The 16264-nt window shown below is 44.8% G+C and overlaps 1 protein-coding gene across 1 annotated transcript in view; it reads left to right on the top strand.

Moving 5' to 3' along the window:
* Positions 1-431: 431 nt before the first annotated feature.
* Positions 432-16264, top strand: part of LAMA3 (laminin subunit alpha 3) — a 216580-nt gene continuing 200747 nt past the window's right edge. Inside the window, exon 1 of the mRNA XM_058676778.1 lies at positions 432-962. Within this exon, the coding sequence (XP_058532761.1) occupies positions 675-962 (288 nt within the window). The 5' untranslated portion in view covers positions 432-674. The remainder of the gene's footprint in view (positions 963-16264) is intronic.

Below are 16264 nucleotides of genomic sequence, written 5' to 3'. Positions count from 1 at the left end.
TAAATATGTGCGCCCCAGCACGCCTAATTCGGGCAGCTCCTTCCATCCGCCACTCAGCTTTGGCTCCGGTCCCAAAGACTAGATCAATAGTCTTTGCAAAAAGGACGGATCAATACTTGTCCGGTTAATCACAGAAAGTTCTGCTGGCAGTGGCAGTTTCCTGCACTCATCTCACTCAACGTGGGCTGCAAGCCTCTTGACTAGAAACTATTCTTGTTTTTTTTTTTTTTTTTTTTTTTTTTTTTTTTTTTTAACTTTGGTCCTAGACTGTGGTTCTCCGGGGAGGAGAACGATGCGATTTCGTCCCTGGCTCCCCTGCCGCCACCTTGCTGGAAGTGGGAGCCTGGGAACGCCTCTCCCAGTCCCCGCCCTCAAAGCTCGCAGTGCGCCGGGTGCCTGCAGAGACAACTCAGGCTGGCCCGAGGCAGGGCGCTGTCAGCTCCTGATCGCCCGGCTGGTGGTCCCGGCTGCTGCACGCTCCGGAGCAGAGAAGCCGCCCCCACGTGGCGCGCTCCACGCGGGGTGCGGCTTCGGCACCGCCCACACCCGAGGCTGCGCTCGCCCTTAGCTCTGCAGGCTCAGCGAGAGGCGGGCACTGAGCGGCGGACGCCGGGACCTCCGTGCCCAGGAGTCCCTCGGCCGGAGGCTGCTGCAGGCGGGCCCTGTGCAGCGGGATGGCAACTGCCGCGGGTGTGCAAGCCAGGGCACCTCGGCCACTCCGGTTGCTGCTGCTTCTATTACCGGTGCTGCCCGCTTGGTGTGCTACCGCTTGGGACACGGGAGCCACGCCACGGCGCAGCTTGGATCCGCCTTATTTCAACCTGGCCGAGGCGGCGAGGATTTGGGCCACGGCCACCTGTGGGGAGCGCGGACAGGGCGACGGTGGCGGGCGACCGACGCCCGAGCTCTACTGCAAGTTGGTAGGGGGTCCCACAGCCCAGGGTAGCGGCCACGCCATCCAGGTAAGTTTCCCCGCAGAGAGCAGGCCTGGGAAAGAGGGCAACGGTTGCCGATGGTGGGCCAGTCAACCGGGGCTAAGGGTCCATTCCCCGCGCGCTAGTAACCACGGGCGCAAGGAAGGACTGCGAGACGCGAGCCGGGAACACTGGGGAGTGGGAGCGGTGTCCTGCGTGAGCAATGCTGAGGAACAGTCACCTGAGGCGTGCTGGCAATGCACACCAGGTGAGTGAAGGCTGAGGTCAGGTCCTGGCATGCAGAGGAGAAGGTCCACAGGATGCCGGCCGGCGTGGGCACGTCTTGGGTGCTCACCTGGGCAGGCTTCACCTGCACGCCTGGGCCCAGCCCCTTCAGCTTCCTCACCTTGCTGGGAAAAGCTGGAGGCAGTTAACATTCCTGGTGCATTTCAAAAGACAACTTTGAGATTCTGTCACTCCGATGTCACAGAGACTTCGCCTGGCTGCCTGAGGTGCCATGGCCAGCCACAGGACAAAAGGCTGTGCCGGTGCCCACCTGATGAGGGCAATCGCGCTTGGTCAGCGGCACACACGTGCCAGGCCTTGTGCTGGGAGATGTTTTGAGGAGGATGAGAATATGACTTGTATCATCACGTAAGGATGGTGGCCTTGGAACTCGGTCCTTATCCCAAGTCCACTAAACCAAGCCATCCCCTCGAGATACCGGGAAGTTTAGCCGAGGACTCAAAGTGTTGCTAGGAGGGGGAGTCATTTTCGGACCTTCAGTGTTGTAGAAATTGCTGCCACCGTGGACATGGCTGAATGATCAGCTGTTCACATTCTTATTTCTTCATAAGCCATTTGCATGCACTATCCTATTGATATATGCTATAAAGCACTTAAGGAGAAAATAAAAGGAAAATGACAGTGAAGAAAGTACCTTTACATTTCTTTAATTACCCTCTCCCTAATAATTTTGCTTTCTCTGGCTCTTTTGCCATTGTGTATAACTATTTGTACATATAAAAGTGTAATTGTGGATATCATTATTTTAACGCATTTACATTAGCACTTATTAAGAGTATCTTTTCAAAAATCTGACAAGCAAAAAGGGAGTCCCACCCACTTCTCATATCTTCTTCAGGAGCTGGGGCTGGACAGGCCAGGGCAAGGAGCCATGTGATCTCACACAGGAGAGGGAGGGACCTGAGAGTTCGAATTCCACCTGCCATCTCTCAGGGCATACATGCGCAGGGAGCTAGGATGGGGGCAGAACTGTATATGGAACCCAGGACTGTTCAAGCTTCCTGTCACGTGCTAGCCCAAATACACAACCCATTTACAACAATGTAAAATTTGTACTGTATTAACACTTGATTTGGGTAGTTATCATAACTGAAAATACCTAGATACCTCAAAACAATGTAGGACCTAATGTATGAGCTATGATTTCTGAGTTCAAGAACCAGCTTTAGAATTTTATGCGCAGAAAAGAAATATGAAGACGTCATTTGAAAAGCATGACAAGTGTCCGATGTAGAGTGCAGAGTGTCGTTACACTGAGTGGAAGCTGCTATGGGGCTGCATGGGTCTCACGCCACCTGAGATCACTGCATCTCGCCCTGAGCTCAACCCCTTCCTCCAGTTACACTGACAAGTTTGTAAAGGAGAAATTGACCTAATAATCATCTCCTGTGCACATGGTATTCCAGTCCTTCCTGCAAAGAAAGTGTTGTGTGTTGAATGTTTTAAACCACAGATTCAAGACTCACCACACTTTTCCTATTGAAAAAATACGAGAATACATGGGACTTTTTCCCCCATGTTTTTGGAGTTTCCCATTTCCATCTTTTGTTGCCAAAGAGATGGAAAGTGTGCCAAATATCTATTTTTCAAAATCTCTTTCCAAAGCTTACAGTTCCTTAGAACAATGTTTACTTTGCCACACGTTGTGAAAACAATCCCTGTATTTTTTTTTTTTACAGCAGAGAGTGTGTGTTTTATTGCTCTGTAAAGATCTTAGGAAGTGTATCACAGGCAGCCACTTTTCATCCCAACTGAGGTCAGCAAATGTGGAATGGTATGTCTAAGTTTATAAAAAGCCTTTTAAGTATTTTACCATGAGATCACCTGTGAGCCATGGGGTGTCAAAAAGCCCTTATTTCCATGCAGGCTTTGTAACTTTGTAACTTTTCTGCTATTTAGAGCAGAATCCACATGTGCACTTAACCAGACCCATGTAAACTGCCATATGTGGTGGTTAGGTGATAGCCTGGTGGGGACTAGATGAAGGCCCCTGACCCCATCTAGAGTAAATACAGATATGTGTTGCTTGATGTGTCTGTAAGCAGCAGACCTCATGTATGATGGTGGCCCCATAAGATACACTTTTGCGTAGGGTCATTGTAGTTGTGTGAGCTTGCAAAGTATAATCTGTGATATTGGCACAAGGTTGACATTTCTCAGGCTGTATCCTCAATGTTCAATGACACATGACTGCACTAGTAAAACGGGACTTTTCCATTTTTAAGTAAAATAAGGACAGACAGAATGTAGATTTCCTTTTGCATCCCTCTGGGTGGCTATCACCCACAGCTTTGGAGTGTACTGGCTTCATTGTGGGCAGGGTGGGTGCCAGGTGGAAGTTGTCTGCAGCCATCACTTCCCCCAAATCCTCCCAGGACACTAACTTCGTTTCTCCCTAGCTAGTAGCCTCATTTATTGCTTCTAGGTTAACACAACCATTCCAGAGACTCCGAAAAGTCCTATGTCCTGTTTCAATTGCATTTCAAGCAAAGGGCATTCAACAGGAGCTCACAGTCCTAGTTAGAGTAGACGGTAGCTTTCTGAAGTCACCCAACTGACTGTAGTTTGCAGAGAATGCTGTCTGGTGTGATGTGTGAAAGAGAATAGACAAACCCCTGCCGACACGTGCTTTCTGCCCTCACAGCTGAGGACTTGGGAAGGCGTGCTAATTGCTGATCTGAGAGTGGTGTGTTTGGGGTGAGCGATTCAGAGAGTAGGGCTTTAGCCTGGTATTGGCAACAGATGGTGCAGAACTGACTTTTGGAGAAGAGAGTAGTGATAGACTGGCGGGAGAAGGGAAGACACTGGTTGTGGGGCTGGTGCTGTTGGCATAGCAGGTAATGTGGTGCCAGCATCCCATATGCGCGTTGGTTTGAGTCTCCGCTTCTTATCTAGCTTCCTGCTAATGGCCTGGGAAGGCAGCAGAGGAGGGCCCAAGTGCTTGGACCGCTGTACCCAGGTGGGAGATCTCCCTCTCTCTCCTGTTAGTCTGCTTTTTAATTTTTTTTTAAAGAAACATTGGTTGTGTCTGTGTGATGCCTGTCTTGAGCTGCTCATATATAGCTTGAGACGGAAACTAGAGAAGAGTTAGCTAAAGCATTTTGACTACATTGAACTTCCTAAAAATAAACTTTGGTAAATAACCTGGATTTAGAGAGGGGGAGGAGGGGAAGCATGGTTATTTTCTTAGAACTGTACTTATGGAATATATTAAACATGTTCTGTTTATATTAGCATACATTTTAAAAAATTACAAATTTCAGGTTAAAAGGATTTTGGAGAAAATGTAAGGAAAGGTCATAGGATAAACCTGGCTTTACAGATTTTTTGGGGGGGACGGTACTGGCTTTACAGGTTTTTGTTTTGTTTTTGATAGAAAATCTGAGAAAAATGCTGATGCTTGAATGGCAACTTGGGTCTACAGGCAGGAAGGTTTGAAACTCTGAACTGTGTCATGTGAACAATCTTCACTGTAGTTTGGAAGCATGTTGCCTATAGAACGGTGATCAGCCGTGGAGTTTTTGGTGCGTAAGGGCCCTGGGACTCAGGAGTACTGTTTGTGAGTTCACGGTGCTATCCTCACTGATTCAGCACGGAGTCTGGACCAGTGTGGGGACTCAGGAAGTGCTGAAGAGAAGATAGAGGTGGAGTGAAGATAGAGCCAGAGGTTGTAAGGAATTGACATAAAGGGTAAATATGAAAAACACACCAATTCTATTCTGTGGAGAAGTAATTACAGCTGAAAGATGTCACACTTTGTCCTTTAGTTTTAAAATTTTCTTATGCATGGAATCCAAGAGCATTGCTACTTATCCAAACATCTGACAGAGGTGTTGATAAGAGGGAAATGCAAGGTCATGTTGAAATGTCATATATAGCTTAGTCTATCACTACAAGCGTATCCTCATGAGGGATGACATGCACACATTTGCCAAACATGATCTGGTATATTCTGCATATTTACAGTTCAACACATTTTATATAATTTAATGATGTGTAGTTATCTGAATAATATTGCTAGAGAAATGCACGCAGATGCATGAAGCATGCTGTATGTCACAAGAGCCTTGGCCATGTGTTTGTGTAACTTGGACTAATGGTCATAAACAGGAAATTCAACTTCATCAAGGCTGTTATAGAACTATTGTGAGTGGAAATCATTTAACTTCCTAGGCCTTTTCCTTTTTGAAACAAATACAAAAATCTTCAGTGGGAAATCTAAAACACTTATAATGGTCGTTGACATATTTGTAATATTAATAATAATGACGAAAGTTATTTTAAGACTCCAGTCAAATGACTAGAATCAGATAAATAATTATTTAGTAAAAAATTATTTAGGAAAATCATTTATTCCACATTTATGGGTACTAACCAGCATTCAGCAGTGAAAATTAAGCACAAAGTATTTGGAAAACACATTAGTGTTTTCCTTGGGAGAGGTAAGGTCTCTCACCAGCCCAAAACCAGCTTCCAGACACCAGTGTTGCAGTAATTTGGATTTATTCGATAGTAAGTCACAGACTGCTGGGGTGCACGGATCTTTAGTATTGCGGGGGAGAGTGGAAGCTGCAAATGCTGAATCCTTGAACTGAAATATCCGTTACCTGCTCCAAACTACTGCTGTCATTGGGAGTCTGAATCAATCAATGGAAGAAATATAGAAGTGGGAAGGGACACAAGGTTATCATTAACTCCATCCCCTCACGTGTAGCTAAACCACTCCACTAATATTGTTTTGTATAGCTTAAGTATGCATATGAATGTGAAAGCCACACATCTCTTTTCTTCCTCCTTCCTTCCTTCCTTCCTTCCTTCCTTCCTTCCTTCCCTCTCTCCCCCTTCCCTCATTCCCTCCCTCCCTCCCTGCTTCCCTCCTTTCTTTCAAAGGCAGTTATAGAAACGGAGAGAAGGAGGGAGGGAGAGCTTTTAAGAAGCAGCTTATTATTAACCTACTAAAGTCTTTTCTGTTTCTGTTTTCAATTTTGTCAATTTTTACTTCATGTATATTTAGGGCTCTGTTGTTTGGTATTTAAAATCATTGTATCTTATTGCTAAATTGACCCTTTCATCCATATATAGTGTTTATCTTTTTCCTCTTGTACCAATTTTTGACGTGAAGTTCATTTTGTTTGTTATACTGTGGTTCTCTTTTGGTTATAATATTCCTGAAGTGTTTTGCTATTCTGTCACTTTCAACCACCTTGTGTCTTTGGATACAAAATGGGTTGCTTACAGATGATGTATATTTGGGTTATAAAACAAACAAACGTTATACTAAGCTCTGCCTTTTAGTTGGGGATCTAAAAAGTGACTGCTATTAAAGAAGAGCTCCTCTCATTTTATCCTTGACTTTCTTTTTTTTTTTTTTTAAAGATTTATTCATTTTATTACAAAGTCAGATATACAGAGAGGAGGAAAGACAGAGAGGAAGATCTTCCATCCGATGTTTCACTCCCCAAGTGAGCTGCAACGGGCCGGTGCTATGCTGATCCAATGCCGGGAACCAGGAACCTCTTCCGGGTCCCCACGCAGGTGCAGGGTCCCAAAGCATTGGGCTGTCCTCGACTGCTTTCCCAGGCTACAAGCAAGGAGCTGGATGGGAAGTGGAGCTGCCGGGATTAGAACCGGCGCCCATATGGGATCCCGGGGCTTTCAAGGCGAGGACTTTAGCTGCTAGGCCACGCTGCGGGGCCTATCCTTGACTTTCTATGTCTTTTTTTCTTCTATTGCCTACTTGGATGTGTAGCAGTTTCATTCCTCTTTCACTTCATTTTCTGTGTGTATTTTAAAGTTGTTTCTTAGTGTTTATTCTGTAGGTTAGCATCCTGAATTTGTAATAATCCAGTTTGTATTGATACCAATGTAACTTTAGTAGCATCCAAACTTTTTCTTCTTCTTTTTTTTTTTTAAAGATTTATTTATTTTATTACAAAGTCAGATATACAGAGAGGAGAGACAGAGAGGAAGATCTTCTATCCGATGTTTCACTCCCCAAGTGAGCCGCAACAGCCGGTGCTGCGCCGATCCGATGCAGGGAACCTGGAACCTCTTCCGGGTCTCCCACGCGGGTGCAGGGTCCCAAAGCTTTGGGCCGTCCTCAACTGCTTTCCCAGGCCACAAGCAGGGAGCTGGATGGGAAGTGGAGCTGCCGGGATTAGAACCGACACCCATATGGGATCCCCGGGCGTTCAAGGCGAGGACTTTAGCTGCTAGGCCACGCTGCCGGGCCTGAAACTTTTTCTTCTATCCAGCTGCTTTCTATGCGTTCTGTAGTTAGTACTGAAAATTACACCTTTATATGTTGTTGTCTGCTGACATAAATTTGCAATTTTAATGCACATGTCTTAGGAAAAAATAGGAGTTACAAACCCAAAATATAGTCGTATAGTTCATGGAGAATGTGCATTATGGAAAAAATAGGCATGGAATTAAAGATTTTTTTATAGCAAAATAAATTTAAAAATGTGAACATTTTAAAACATCCTGAAATATGTGCAACTATGTTTCTAGTTGTGATGAAGTCATTTGTACTAATCTTATCACACAATTCTGGAGACATTGGCCTGGAAAGGACTTCCTAGCTGGCACTTGTGTGGCTTTAGTTAATGGCACTGCCTGTGGCTGTTCTGCATGCCTGGGCTACTGGACAAGGTGCAGGAGAGTGGGGCTAAAGTCCCTTGTGTGCCAGCTTATGCTTGCTCAGAAACCCTTCATCTGCTTTACCAAAAAGAGCTCCCAGCATGCTGATTGAACCTATCAGGCCAACTAGCTGGAAACCGCCCTGGAGAAACGCGGCTCATGGAGTCCCATATGTCCTACCCGTTTCTCAGATTTACTAGTGCATTGTGTTCCCTCAGTGGTTTTTGCTACCCTAGATGAGCAGAAAATACAAATGGATTTAATTGATACTAGCTAGAGTAACATGGGGCTTAAGTGATTATTTACATGCATCTTCAAGAAGTCGTTTCTCCATTCCTTTCAAGTTGTACCACATAAGACATATTCTTTTATGCAATGGGTACCAAATAAGGGGCAGAATGGTGAGGTGAGAGAACAGTCTGTAAACTAGGGATCCCGTGCTTCACAAAAGCAGGGATGAACTGAACACATACTTAGGTAACACTGACTGATGCCTCGCTCTGTCCTAAAGCACTAGATCCATATTGACTCCTTCAGCACAGCCATTTATGAGCTGATAAAGGAGGTACCCTTAGCTGGCTCATTTTACAGATGCGGTACCCAAAGGACAGAGAGGGTATGTGACTTATATGAGATCACACAGCTAGTGTGTAATGAAGCCAGGATTCAAACCCAGCAACTCTGGCTGCAGAGTTCACACTCCTACCACTATGCAATGCCACCACTGCTGAGCTGACTACTCCTTCCTCAGAGTTCCAGCTCAACTCTGCTCCATCTTCCTAATTCCACTCCTGACCCTGGAGCCATTCATTGTTCTATTTCCTTATTAGCGCATGTGCTTCCTGAAGGGAGGCCAAGACCCCTGCTCCTGTTTCCTGCGTGACACCTTGTTTTAAATGCTTCAGGATACTTTGTGCGAAGAAATGTTTAAAGGGCAACACCAGTGTTGAATTCTGAGGCAGCAAAACCCTGATAAAAGTGCTGCTGGGAACACGCACACACATACACACACACCAAAACTCTGAAATTCAACAAGTTGTCTTTGGGCAGAAAGATCTGACCCTGTTGTGTTCAGTTTCAAAGTGGAGGTTTTGGATGCAGTGGTCATGTCCAGCGCTTGGAAGAGGCCAGAAGGCATCCTTCTCTGGCAGGTGTTAGAAGGAGCATGGCCCTCCTGGTGTCTGGATTTCACACTTCTGGCCTTTGTAGCAGTGAGGCTGGAGCTCTCTGTCGTCCTGAGGGACCATGTTTGTACTCCTGTGAATGGAAGCCTAGGTAATGAATGTTTGGCTTTTATGCACTTAACAAGCAGTTCATGCTGACACTGCAGCACGGCAGTGTTGTCTTTGTATGGGAGAGTGGAGAATAGGGATACTGCCTGGGTGGTTCCAGGTTCTTGGTGAGACTTTGTGATTAGGTAATTAAAAATGCATTTTTCTAACCAGGATGAGGCAAGGCTGAAGCTGATTAGGGCCATGAGAGTTAACGCTTACTTAAGGAGATCACGTCGTGCTGGCCTAATGCAAGCAGCAGATCTGTGACTCTCTGGAGCGGGATCTGAATGCTTGCTAGTCTCACTGGATGTGATGTGATGTATGGAGCTGGCCCCAGGGGATGTCAGGCCAGTGTCAGATATCAAAGCGCACTGAACATTCTGTCAGCCCTACTTTGACCCTCATCCATTTTCTAAAAATCTCTTTCTTTCAAAGGCAAAGTTGCAGGGAGAGTGGGATGGCGAGAGAGAGAGAGAGAGAGAGAGAGAGAGAGAGAGAGAGAAATTGATTGATTGATTAATTCCATGCATTGGTTCACTTCCAATGGCTAAATGGTAGGGGGTGGACCAGACCAAAGCCTGGAGCCGAGAACTGCATCTGGGCCTCCCACACAAGTGGCAGTGGCTCAGGTTCTTGGGCCATTGCTGATTGCTTATGTACATTAGTATGGGGCTGGGCCAGAAGCAGAGTAGCCAGAACTTGAATGACACTTTGATATGTGATGTTGGTGTTGGAAGTGGTGGCTTAACATGCTGCATCACAGCTCTGGCCCTCACCCAGCATCTTAGCATGGGCAATATCAGCAGAAAATAGCATCCCAGTCAGCTCTTCTGGGCGGTGATGCTTGAATCACAATAACCAAGGGCAGAAAAAACCCCAAGGGTCCATCAGCAAAGGAAAGGTGAAGAAACTGTAGTATACAGAAGGAATATTCAAGAAGTTTCCAGAAAATGTATCCTGTGAAGAAAGTATGCATGCATTTCAAAGTTTGTGTTCCCAAATGAACTTCTAGTTCATTTTCTATCAACGTTTTGTAGAACCTTCATGTGTTACAAGGGAATGTTATTTAACCTGAAAGAAGGGAATTCCCCCATTGTGGCAACATCCTAGAGGACTTGATGCTGAATGATCAAGACAGGATGGGAAGACAAGTATCTTATGCTATCACTGATTGTTGGAACTCCAGGCTATGGAATACAAAAAACTGAGAGATAGTTACCAGAGACAGGCTGGGGGATGAGGAAACGCTGCCCCAGGGTACAAAGCAGCAGTTCGGTTAAATGAGTGAGCCAAAAGATCTCAGGCGCAGCAGGGGGGTTGTATCCTATATAGAGCGTCACAGAGCAGATTGCAGGTGCTTCCTCTCTCTTACAAGCTAACTATGTGAGGAGATATGTTAATTTGCATGATTTATACATTTGTGGTATGTATATGCATACCGTAATATCATGTACATATTACACAGAATTAAGAAGGAGCAGTCTGTGCTGTAGCATATTACGTTATGCCATTGCCTTCAGTGTGGGCATTCCATGTGGGTACCAGTTCAAGTCCTGGCTGCTCCACTTCCCACCCAGCTCTCTGCAGCAGAAGATGGCCCAAGTGCTTGGATCCCATATGCACATGGAAGAAGCTTCTGGCTTTGGATTGGCCCACTCCTTTGTGGCCATTTGGGGAGTGAACCAATAGATGGAAGATCTCTCTGTGTGTCTCTCTCCTTCCCTCCCTCCCTCTCCAAATTTCTCCAAATTTATTTCAGATAAATAAATAAATCTTTAGAGACATAAGCAAATGCAAAAGGAAAAAAGGAAAGTAGCTATCAGTAATCAACCTGAGTGCCTACAAGTGACTGCTGCTGATGGATGAGCATGGCTCAGTGCTTGTCTTGCCTGGCTTACTGCGTCTGCTCTTGGGACATACATCTGGGCTTCTGCCAGGTGCTGGGTCTCTTCCCACACATCTGCTGGTAGTCAGGTCCCGATCTAAGACCAGGCTCTTGGCTGTAGCTCCCAGAGCAGCTTGGCCAGGCTGGGAAGCATCCTGTGGCCTAGAGGATGTCACTCAACCCCCACACAAGTCCTGGTCTCGGCCCAACCTTGGACTATGTGGTTTGAGGCAAGACGCTTGAATCTCTTTGAAACTTTGCTTCTTCATCTGTTTTATTTGAAAGTTTATTTGCTTCTTTGACAGGCAGAGTTAGAGAGATGAAAGAGGCAGAGAGAGATCTTCCATCCTCTGGTTCTTTCTCTGAATGGCTGAAATGACTGGGACTGGGGCCACAGTGATGCTGGGAGCCAGGAGCTTCATCCAGGCGTCTCCTATTTGGGTGACTGGGACCTAAGCACTTGGGCCAATTTGTGCTGCTTTTTTTCAGGCTGCTAGCAGAGAGCTGGGTGGGAACTGGAACAGCCAGTACTTAAACAGGCACCCCCATGGGATGTTGGTCCTGCAGGCAGCAGCTTCACCCATGTGGCACAGCATAACCTCTGCTTCTTCATTTTAACATTTTAATATTTTAACCAATGCATGCCTTCAAGTGTTGTGCAAAGTAAGCAAGGTGTAGTGCTGCTTGCCTTTGTGGCAATCTCACTCTGGTGTTGTCCTGATTTCAGCCCCCCCTTTAATGTAGTGATTGAATTACTTGTCTAGTCTCCCACTAGCTTTCTGGAAGGGTAGATCCAACTCTGTGTGTTTGTCTGCCAGCTGCCCACAGAGTACTGTGGTTAGGATGAGTTGCAGAGATGAATGCATTTTCGAACAATAGAACAAAAGTTCTGTGAGGGAGCATTGCAATAATAATGCAATATTTACACTTCAAGTTCGGCTACAAAGCATCACAGTTGAGCTTTCTGGTTAAGGAGAAATCATCACAAACTGTTAGGAACTAGGAGAGATTCTATCCATCTTTCGGAAAAATTGTGAGTCACTCCATGGACCATAAGCATTGGCTTATCTCCTGGGCATTCCCAACTCGGGCACTGAATTCTGTTCAGTGGTTTGATTGAACAATCCTGTCTCCTTTCTTTCTGGCCCTTCTCATTGTATTTTTCTCCATCTCCCTGCTTTTTGTCTTATTTAAAGGGCAGAGAGACAGAAAAATGGAGGGAGGGATCTATCTATCTATCTATCTATCTATCTATCTATCTATCTATCTATCTAGAGAGCGAGCGAGCGTGCAGGAGGCTGGAGTTGGACATTAGCCCCAGGTACTCTGCTGTGGGACCCAGGAGGTCTAACCTGCACCGCGACCCCTAGGCTAAAGGGCTGCTCTTCCTCCCCCATCACAGTTCTTATTTCCCATAGGACTAGACAGTTCAGTGATTTCCCTGTCGGTTTACCTTTTGGGGTTCTCACCTTGGCCTGTGTAAAAATGCTCCTTGTTTTTGCTCTAACCCCATATCCTCTGGTTTCTGTCAGTTTTTGTTCTGCATTTGAAAAATGTCTGGTTATGGGATCAGTGTGATGGCCCAACAGGCTGATTCTCTTCCCTAGGGTGCTGGCATTCCATATGGCTGCGGTTCATGTTCAGAGCAACTAAAATGAAAGGCATTTCTTAGAAGCACATGTAGATGTGATAAAAGTGAAATAAAAAAGAAAGAAAGTAAAAGTTAATCAGGCTCCAGGTTGATGGTTTCTTTAAACCAGGAGACAGAGGGAAATGGAGGCAGAATGGACCACATTATAACACAGGTTGGAGCTGACATGGTGGCATAGCACACTAAGCCTCCACCTGTGGTGCCAGCATCCCATATGGGCACAGGTTTGTGACCGGCTACTCTACTTCTGAACCAGCTCCCTGCTCATGATCTGGGGACACAGCAGAGGATCCCCATGTCTTTGGATCCTTGTACCCAAGTGGGAGATCTGGAAGAGGCTGCTAGCTCCTGACTTCAAGTTGGCTCAGTTCTGGCCGTTGTGGCCATTTGGGGAGCAAGCCAGGGGACGGAGGACCTTCTCTCTGTGTCTCTGTCTCCTCTCTCTGTAAAATCTGACTTTCAAGTAAAAACAAACAAATCTTTTTAAAAAATGTATCATTTGGTCAACATTGGGCCTCAGGCTCAGAGCTGTGAATTAGTTATTACCCGCTATACAGTACACATGTATGAGCTTGCTACCAACAACAGAAATAAGCCTTGGTATAACCTGCTTGATTCTTAAAATTTTATATATATATATATATATATATATATATATATATATATATATATATATATATATGGCAGATTCATCTAAAGTTCACTCCCCAAATGGCTGCAAATGCCAGGTCTGGGCTAGGCTGCAGATGGAGCCAGGAATTCCACAAGTGGATGGCAGGGTTCCAGTAATTACGGCAGTAATCTTGTGCTGTCTTTGAAGATGCGTTAGCGGGAAGCTGGATGCGAAGGAGAGCAGCCAAGACCCAAACTGGCTCTCCCAGACGGGATGCTGTGCTACTAAGTGGTAGCTTAATCAACCATCCCACATGCTGGCCCTGAGTTTTTCACATTTTAAATTTTGAAGTGCTTTTGTTTGTTTTACTCCAATGTCTTATTTTTTCCAGGATATTACTGAATCACTTTTTTTATTTTTTAGCTAAGTTGATTTGTGGTAGAAGTCACTAAAAGTTCAAAAATAAAATGGAAAAGGAGGAATATTTTAATGAAAGTATTAGAAGAAAAACACTTCACTCTGGTTATTATAGAATAGCTTAAACAAGCAAGACTTTCTATTATATGTATTATTAATTTTTAGGATAATTTTTAAAAAGATGTTACAGTTTTGCTCACTAATATTTATTTATGTTAAAACTTATTTCATGTGGCACAAGACAGTATCACCTAAATAATCTAGAGAAAACTGGCATTTTGATTTGCTGTTATTTTTTAGACTCATTGCTGTCAAGGGGTTTTGTTTTCCTAATGTTATATGTGGAAATATACCAAAAATTTGATTCATTTTTATTATCCAGGCAAAGTTCACTGCCAGGAATTCACCTTTAATTTCTGTGTCAGTCATATTTTCAAGTGGCAACACTGGCATATGCATCGTTGGGGTGCTGTCTTCCTGTAAAATTATTTCCTTTGAAGATAATCTTTTTAAAAAAAGAGCCATTTTTTACAACATTCCTAGCTTGTGAGTGGGAAGTCCACATGGTGGTGTTAGCCCTTCCCCCCTGAAGGTGCCTGTTCTTCCCAGTCTCCTCAGTGGTCCCAGGAGTTTCCCTTGGGGCAGGAGAAGGGCCAGAGGACCAACTGTTGTGTTTGTCTGCTTTATGCTGCTGTACCACAGTACCATGGACTGGGACCTATTTATAAAAGGTAGAATCTTGTTTGGCTTGCAGTTCTGGAGGCTGGGAATTCCAAGAGCTTGGAGCTGCCATCTGGCAACCGGCTTCACGTTACATGGCAACACAGTGGAAGGACAAGCGAGCATGCACCAGACAGACGAAATTGGCTAAACTCCTTGTTTCTTATCAGGAACTCACTCTTAAACTATGAAACCTGCTCTCCAAAGAACTATGTGAATCCACTCACTGGATTTCTCATCACCTCTCATGAGTGCTACCTCTTTAATACTGTTACAATGGCCATTACATTTTCAGCTTGAGTTTAGAAGGAACCTCTGCACCAAAGCAAACAGGAAAGATGAGATGATTCTCCATGAAAGAAACTTTGGAACCATAGCTCTGAGGCTGTCCTGCAGGCTGCCACTCAACATTGATTATAGGTGGCAAGGCAGGTTACTGAATATCCATGAATAAGCTAGGGCTGTGGCTGTTGCCGTCACAGCATAATGACTATCACGCCATCTCTGGGATTCTGACTTCCCCATTTACCAGCTGTGTGGATGTGCGAAAACGGACTAACCTCTATGCCCCCTCATCTGGCAGATAGAGGTGATGGTAACAGCTTGTATGAGCATGTGAGGGGTGGTGCCTGGTACATAATAGGCATCCTATCAATGTCCTTTTAAACTTTATTATGACTTTAAAATTGACAGTCCTGGGTGCTGGTTCATGTCCCTGCTGCTTCACTTTCCATCCAGCTCCCTGACGGTGGCCTGTAAAAGCAGTAAAGGATGACCTAAAGCCTTGGGACCCTGTACCCATTTAGGAGACCCAGAAGAATATTGGCACCTGGCTTTGGATGAGGTCAGCTCAGCTATGGCTTTTCAGGCCACTTGGAGAGTGAACCAATAGAAGGAAGATCTTTGTCTTTCCTGCTCTCTGTAAAATCTGCATTTCAAATAAAAATAAATAAATCTTTAAAAAATCGACAGTCCCCACAACAGTGTAGAACGCTCCATCTGGTTAGAAGAAATGTGCTTCTAATAGATATAATTTTTTAAAAACCTCTAATAAAGATGGTTTAATTCCCTCATCCAGTAATTAGTAAAATTTTTCTCTAGGAGGAAAATGTGAAAAAGATCATTGAAGGGAAAATATGTACCAATAATAAACATTTAGGTGTCCTATATTTAAAAAGCTGCTAATTAAACCCCTGATTAGGGTACATTTTTAGAAGTAACTCAACCTGTTTTTGAAGAATTACTGGTGGATCATTCCTTTGTTGAGCTTCTGTGCTAGGCTGTGTATTGAGTGAAAGTAGAAAGCAGGACAGGTGTGATCTCTGACCTTGTGAGTGATGGGTCACGTGGTCCTCAGGTGCCACTTCTGAGTTATATAAGTGTCGTGATATAATGTCAAAAGGGAAAGAGCTGCACAAATCGCTCACCAGGTATGTAAGAACTGCCAGTCACATATAAGATGAAAACATTTGATCACACTTCTTTGGTTGTTTATCACGACTGAGTTTCTTTATTTTGATTTATCTATTGGAAAAGCAGAGTTACTGAGAGAAAGAGGGAGGGAGGGAGGGAGGGAGATATTCATATGCCATTCACTGATTCACTCCCCCAAAGGCTGCAAAGGCCAGGTGGGAAAAAATGGACTTGGAACTCCATCTCGGTCTCCTGTGTTCTGCTGCCTTCCCAGACACATTAGGAGGAAGCTGGATCAGAAGTGGAACAGCTGAGACTGGAACAGCCACTTCCAAATGAGATGCCAGTATTGCAAGCAATAATATGGCGCTGCCGTGCCATGATGCTGGTCTCTGAATACATCTTTGAACATTTAGGGATGAACTTTTA

The sequence above is a fragment of the Ochotona princeps genome, chromosome 18 (genome assembly GCF_030435755.1).
Source record: "Ochotona princeps isolate mOchPri1 chromosome 18, mOchPri1.hap1, whole genome shotgun sequence".
NCBI lineage: Eukaryota > Metazoa > Chordata > Mammalia > Lagomorpha > Ochotonidae > Ochotona > Ochotona princeps.
This window is presented reverse-complemented; position numbering and strand designations above follow the sequence as displayed.